Source organism: Hipposideros armiger, unplaced genomic scaffold (genome assembly GCF_001890085.2).
Source record: "Hipposideros armiger isolate ML-2016 unplaced genomic scaffold, ASM189008v1 scaffold_466, whole genome shotgun sequence".
Lineage (NCBI taxonomy): Eukaryota > Metazoa > Chordata > Mammalia > Chiroptera > Hipposideridae > Hipposideros > Hipposideros armiger.
The window spans coordinates 274,143-280,433 of record NW_017731816.1 but is presented as its reverse complement, the minus strand read 5'-3'; the positions used below and the strand labels follow the sequence as shown (position 1 = coordinate 280,433).

At 47.4% G+C, this 6,291-nt stretch overlaps 1 protein-coding gene across 1 annotated transcript; it reads left to right on the top strand.

Annotated features, from left to right (window-relative positions):
- Window positions 1–713: 713 nt before the first annotated feature.
- Window positions 714–2,071, top strand: LOC109395355 (interferon lambda-3-like). Its single transcript, XM_019666264.1, has 5 exons — window positions 714–884; window positions 1,197–1,274; window positions 1,555–1,698; window positions 1,801–1,884; window positions 1,973–2,071. The coding sequence occupies exons 1-5, from the start codon at window positions 714–716 to the stop codon at window positions 2,069–2,071; spliced, it is 576 nt and encodes a 191-aa protein (XP_019521809.1).
- The last annotated feature ends 4,220 nt before the right edge of the window (window positions 2,072–6,291 follow it).

The following is a 6,291-nucleotide window of genomic DNA, read 5'->3' as shown; positions in this document are numbered from 1 at the left end:
CCCACCCCACCCCCGCAGCCTTCTCCCTGGGTCTTCTCCCCTCCCCTGAAAAGCCTCCCTCTTGGAAGTTGCAGTTCTTCGTGGCAACACCCCCAGGTGTGCCTTTCCCCTGCTCTCCCCGCACTGGGGCATCCTGCAGAAAGGCAAGTCCCCGTGCTTCCTCCTCACTCAGTTTGGCTTTAGACCTTTTTGTGGGGTGGAAGCTGCCGCTATCCTGAGGACTCATGTGGGGATCTCGCCTCCTGTTGGCGAACAAGAATCTGTGTCAGTTTCTCTTTCGCTCTGGTTGCTCACCTGGCTCGTGGCCCTGCCCTGCATGGGCTTCCCCAGCTTGGCGCCTCCCCTGGTGGCAGATGAATTATTTTCACTTTTCCCACGTCAGCCTGGGATTGCCCCCACTACCAGGATAAAAGCTGCAGCATGGATGGAGCTCAGGCAAACAAACTTTGTAGTTCATTGATACAGACATAGCAGTGGGCTGAGACACAGAAGAGGAGACTTGAGTCAGAAACCAAACAAGACTGAGTGAGAGACCCAGGTGACAGCCTCCCAGTGGACACTTGGATCCCCATCTGCTGACAGAGACCAGAGACCAGAATGAAGCTGGGTGAGCCCCCACATCATTCTCCATGACCCTCACCTCCCCACTGCCCCCACCCTCAGCCGCTCATGCTCTCCATCCCCTCATCTGTCTACCTTTCCATAACGCAGACATGGCCACAGGTTGCATGCTGCTGCTGATGCTGCTGACCACGGTGCTGACCAGCACAGGGGCAGTTCCTGTCCCCAAGCCCCTCCCAGGTGCAAGGGGCTGCCACATGGCCCAGTTCAAGTCTCTGCATCCAGAAGAGGTGAAGGTCTTCAGGAGGGCCAAGGATGCCTTGGTGAGTCTCCCCACTGCCCCACCTGCTGTGGGCTAACCTCCACCCTCCCTCTGTGGGCTACCATGCTACACTCCACTGAAGGTGGACCAGCTCTTTTCCTTCACGGGGCCAACCTCCACCCTTCCCACAGTGGACTAGGTCCTGCTGTTGCTGCAGTGGGCTGACTCATGTGCTTTTGCAGTGGAGATGCCTCTCCCACTTATTTCAAAGTTAGCCTCCCCTCCTCGTGTTTTTAGCCATCCTCTATTCCCCCTGTAGTGGTCTCACCTCCAGCCCTTGGGCTGTGGCCTGACCCCTGCCCTTTCTTTCCAGGAAGAGTTGCTGTTGCTGAGGAACTGGAGCTGCAGCTCCCACCCATTCCCCAGGACCCGGGACCTGAGGCAGCTGCAGGTGAGTTGGGAGAGTCAGGCCCAGCGCTGCCCTCACCTGGCCCCACCTCTGGCTTCTTCGGTGGCTCCTTCACCTGTTCTTTGTCACTTGTCCCTGTGTCTTGCCCTCCCCACCCGTCCCCCTGACCTCATTCCCTCACCCGCCCACGCTGGCTGCGCACTCTCACCTATCCCCTGACTTTCACCTTCACCTGTCCCTTCGAGGATCCTCCTCACCTTTCCCTCTTCACCTGTTCTCTCTCATGTACAACTCTCACCTGTCTTCCGTCTCCCCTCCTCAGGTGTCGGAGCGTCCTGTAGCCTTGGAGGCTGAGCTGGCCCTGACGCTGAAGGTGTTGGCGACTGTGGCTAATTCGACCCTGGGGGACATCCTGGACCAGCCCCTCTGCACACTGCGCTATATCCACTCCAAGCTTCAGGACTGTGTGAGTGCTCGGGGCACCGGTCCATGTCTGTGGGCTCTGACCATCAGTATGTCCCTGTCTGTTCTGGGCCCTGCCTCACACACCACCCTCCTCTGCCCACAGGTCCCAGCTCAGCCCACAGCAGGCCCCAGGCCCCAGGGCCACCTACGCCAGTGGCTACACCGGCTTCAGGAGGCCCAGAAGAAGGTGAGCAACCAGGAAGAAGAAACTGATGTCTGGGGACAACTGGGATCCTAGACATGGGAGCCACTGACCTGTCCCTTTCTCCCCACAGGAGTCCCCTGACTGCCTCAAAGCCTCTGTCACATTCAACCTCTTCCGCCTCCTCACCTTGGACCTGAAATGTGTCGCCAATGGAGACCTGTGTGTCTGACACTGAGACCCACCTGGAATCTGTCCCAGCACCTTAGATATTATTTGTGCATCAGCCATTTTTGTTAACTTATTGCCACCCAATCACTATTTATGTATTTATATTTGTCCATTTATGTGTTTATGTGTGAATTCTCAAATTCAGACCAATAAAATGTTTATTTTTTTACTTCTTGTAAAAATTGTGCAATTATACAATGAGGAAAAGATGCTTTTTGTGCTGTGGGACTGTGTGTGTGTTTTTGTGGATTAGATCTTCCATATAATTGGTCTGGAAGAGGTCTAGTTCCTGTGCCCACTTTGGTGCTGACCCCCATGTACCATGGACCAGTTTTATTTACATCATTGTCTGGGTTCCCCTGATTTTTACAGAACTGGACCTCTGATTTGAACTCTAAACACTTCCTTTAGGATTCTATAAATCTCTGACTCTTGGCTCTCCCCACCTGAGCAGTTCTCATTCCTGAGAGATTTGGGGATCACAGATGTTAAAGTTCCCAGTTACAACCCTGTGTCGCTTAACCACAGGGACACATTCTGAGAAATGTGTTGTTAGACGATTCCGTCATTGTGGGAATGTCACTGAGTGCACTCACACACACCTAGGTGGTGTAGCCTACCACACACCTAGGCTGTATGGTATAGCCTGTTGTTCCTGGGCTACAAGCCTGTACAGCATGTTACTGTACTGAATACTGTAGGTAACTGTAACACAATAGTAGGTATTTGTGTATCTAAAGATAGAAAAAGTACAGTAAAATACAGTATAGAAGGAAAAATGGTACACCTGTATAGGGCGCGTACCATAAATGGAGGTTGCAGGGTGAGTCAGTGAGTGAGTTGTGAGTAAATGTGATGGTTTAGGGCATTACTGTGCACTATTGTAGATTTTATAGACACTGTATACTTAGGCTAAACTAAATTTATAAAACAACACAATATTAAATCAAGCACAAGAGAAAATGATGCAATCAAGAGACAGTGTAAACATGAGAAGTGTGAGACTGCTGCCAGCATAACATGCATACAGCAAACTTTTTTATAAGTGGAAAGAGTACATCCTAAAATAATGATTGAAAGTATAGTATAGGAAATACAGAAACCAGTAATGTAGTCAATATTTCAACTATTACGTACAGTACATAATTGTAATGTGCTATATACCTCTACACGACTGGCAGTGCAGTGGGTCTGTTTACACCAGCATCACCACAAACACATGAGCAATGCGTTGCACTAGGAGGTCCCAACAGCTACAGTGTCACTAGGCAATAAGAATGTCCCAGCTCCATTATAATCTTATGGGACCACCGCTGTATATGCAATCTGTTGTTTACCAAAACGTCATCATGCAGCCCATGGCTGTATTGTGGTATTTTTGGATCCTGTTATTTAATGTGTCCTTGTGCTTATAAGACCTGTGCACCTGTGGTGTTATTCTGTTTTTCCTGGTGTTAATTTATTTTTATTTATTAAATGGTGCCACACTTAGTACCAAGAACAATCATTTTGTGTGTAGTAGAGGAGGCCCGACTTTGGACTCAGACCTTAATTTGATACTCAGGTGAGACATTTATCTGCCAAGTGACTTTTAGTAGTATACTTGCCTTTTCTGGCCTTTCATTTTCTTCATCTGAAAATAACTTAATGATACCTCTCTTGGAAACATTCACTTATTCATCCATCCATCCATTCCATCATTTATTCATTCTACATGGGTGGTGTTACCTGCTTGCCTGTCATTGTCTAGATATTGGGGATACAGAGCCACAGGCCCTGTCCTCAGGGAGCTTCAGTCTGGAGAGGGAGCCAGACATTGAAGCCTGAGGAACGGAAAGGAGCTTCCATTCATCCAGAGCTTACAGAAGGGTGGCCGGGAGCAAATTTAGACAGGGGCCAAGTCTCACCGTGCCTGTGAGGTCTTTAAAGCACTTTGATTTTCCTGGAGGAGACATAGGGAGTCCTTGCAGGGTTTTAAGCAACAGAGCAACTGCTCCAATGTCTGTTTCTAAAAGTTTGGGCCTCATAAGCGGAGAGTTGACTGGAGTGTCCAAGAGTAGGTGAGGGAGTCTAGGTGTGAGATGACGGTGAGTTCGACCTCAATGAGGCAGAGATGAGACTGATATGTATTCATATCTTTTGTGGATTAGAAACAATATCTGCAAAGCAATTACATCTCACCCGATAGGTAGAACTATCTCAAGATACAGAACTATCTTTACTGTATCTCAAGTACAGTAAAGGAGATGGTATGGTTTTGTGGTTAAAAATGTGAGCTCTGAGGTCAGAGAGATCTTAGAATCCCAACTTCTGCTCAGTTAATTATTGTGTGACCTTCGGGAAGTCACTTAAACTTTCAGTTTCCAGTCAGTAAAATAGTGACAATATCCTACCTCAATGGGTGGTTGTGCAAATTAGACGTGTTAAACCATGTCAAGTGCTAAGGCGCAGTCTCTGACACAAAATAGAACTCAATATTAAATCGATGTATCATCATTTCAGAAAGTTCTAACGTGTGAACTGTCGAATAAAAGAGGAAGCTTTATCCTAGGGCCCTATCTCTAAAATAGATGAAGGAGATACAGTTGTTGCCAGCCCAACAAAAATTTCTCAGGCCATTCTTTTTGGCAGAGGCCCTCCCAATCATCATTCCTAGTGAATCTTGATTGGCCTAAACCAATCATGGGATTCCCATCCCTCCTGCTAGAGATGAATGTGGGCATGACTATGTGACTGCATCTCCCAGGATCCTTGCAGGTGACTAATGTCACCGTCAAATGGAGTAAGTAAGGGATTTACTTAAGTAACAATGTACAGATGTGGGGTGTGGGTAAGGGACACCACCAAAAAGAAGCACCCCAGACCCAGCTAACAGCCAGAAGCTATTGTCATTCCTAAACCAGAAGGGACACAGGAGGGAATGGTTATCAGTCCCCTGGCCGACATTCCGGAACACCACTGCTGCCTGTCCACAGCCCAGCAGAGAAATAGACAGGAGAGTAAATACTGTGGATGAAAAAAAGGGGTTCTATAGAAAGTAACCTCACAGGGTGATCTGAGAAATTCCTAACTAAGCAGGTCACGGTGGGTAGTCACACCCCAAGCATGTAACTTTTTTAGTGAGAAGCTTTTAAGCAAGCCCTGTCCATTGTTCTTGTGCATCTAGGTTAACACATCTTTGAGACGTCAGAAGTAACACCCCTGGAAGGTATAATCACCCTTAAGAAACCACGTAATCTTTTAAACTATCCTGTAATCCGATCCCTGCCTTGCTTTCTCTCCCTTTCCTGTAATCTTCTTTATGTTCCCTCCTTAATCTCCAATGCATAAAAGAAACTGCAAAACTGTTATTTTCCGGAGTATTTGAGATCTTGCTCCCCCAGCATATGCTGTCAGTATGGCTCAAACAAACTCATAAAAATTCTCTACAGGTTTGGATGTTTTTTACTTTGACAATACTCAACTGCTCTCTTCTTCCCCCTCCAATTTTCTTCTAACACCTCCCACCGGCTGAACCCATCTGGAAGATAGAAGGCAAGGGAATCCCAACTGACACAGTCCCAATGCCCAGACCTAGAGCAGAGCAGAGAGTGAATGCAAAGGGAAAAAGAGGACATGTTTTACAGTGATCTCACGCTGGCCGATGACGAGGGGACTCAGGCTTGGGGAGAGAAAGGGGACTCTAAGAAAGGTTTTGTGTCATTTTATGTGGCAGGCTGAAAAATGGCTCTCCAAAAAAATATCCATGTCCTAATCCCTGGAACCTGTAATATGACCTTATTTGAAAAAAAAAAAAGTCTCTGTAGGTGTGACTAAATTAAGGATTTTGAGGTGAGATTATCCTGGATTATCAGGGTGGGCTCTAAATGGTATGGCAAGTATCATTATAAGAGAGACACAGAGGAAGATAATATACCCAGAAGAGATTAGAGGAAGATAATATATCCAGGCAGAGATTAGAGTGATGCAGCCGCCACAAGCTAAGGAGTGCTGACAGCTACCAGAAGCTGGAAGAGGCAGGCAGCTAGTTTTCCCTCAGAGCTTTGGGAGGGAGCAGAGTCCTGCTGACACTGATTCTGGACTAGTGATACGGATTGCAGACTTCTGGCCATAACAAATTTACACAGTTCATTACAGAGACCAGGACCTATTCTAGTTAATTTTGGCAGAAAGGATTTCATTATAGCGTGTTAAGTGGCTTACAGAAGTGTCAGGAAGGTT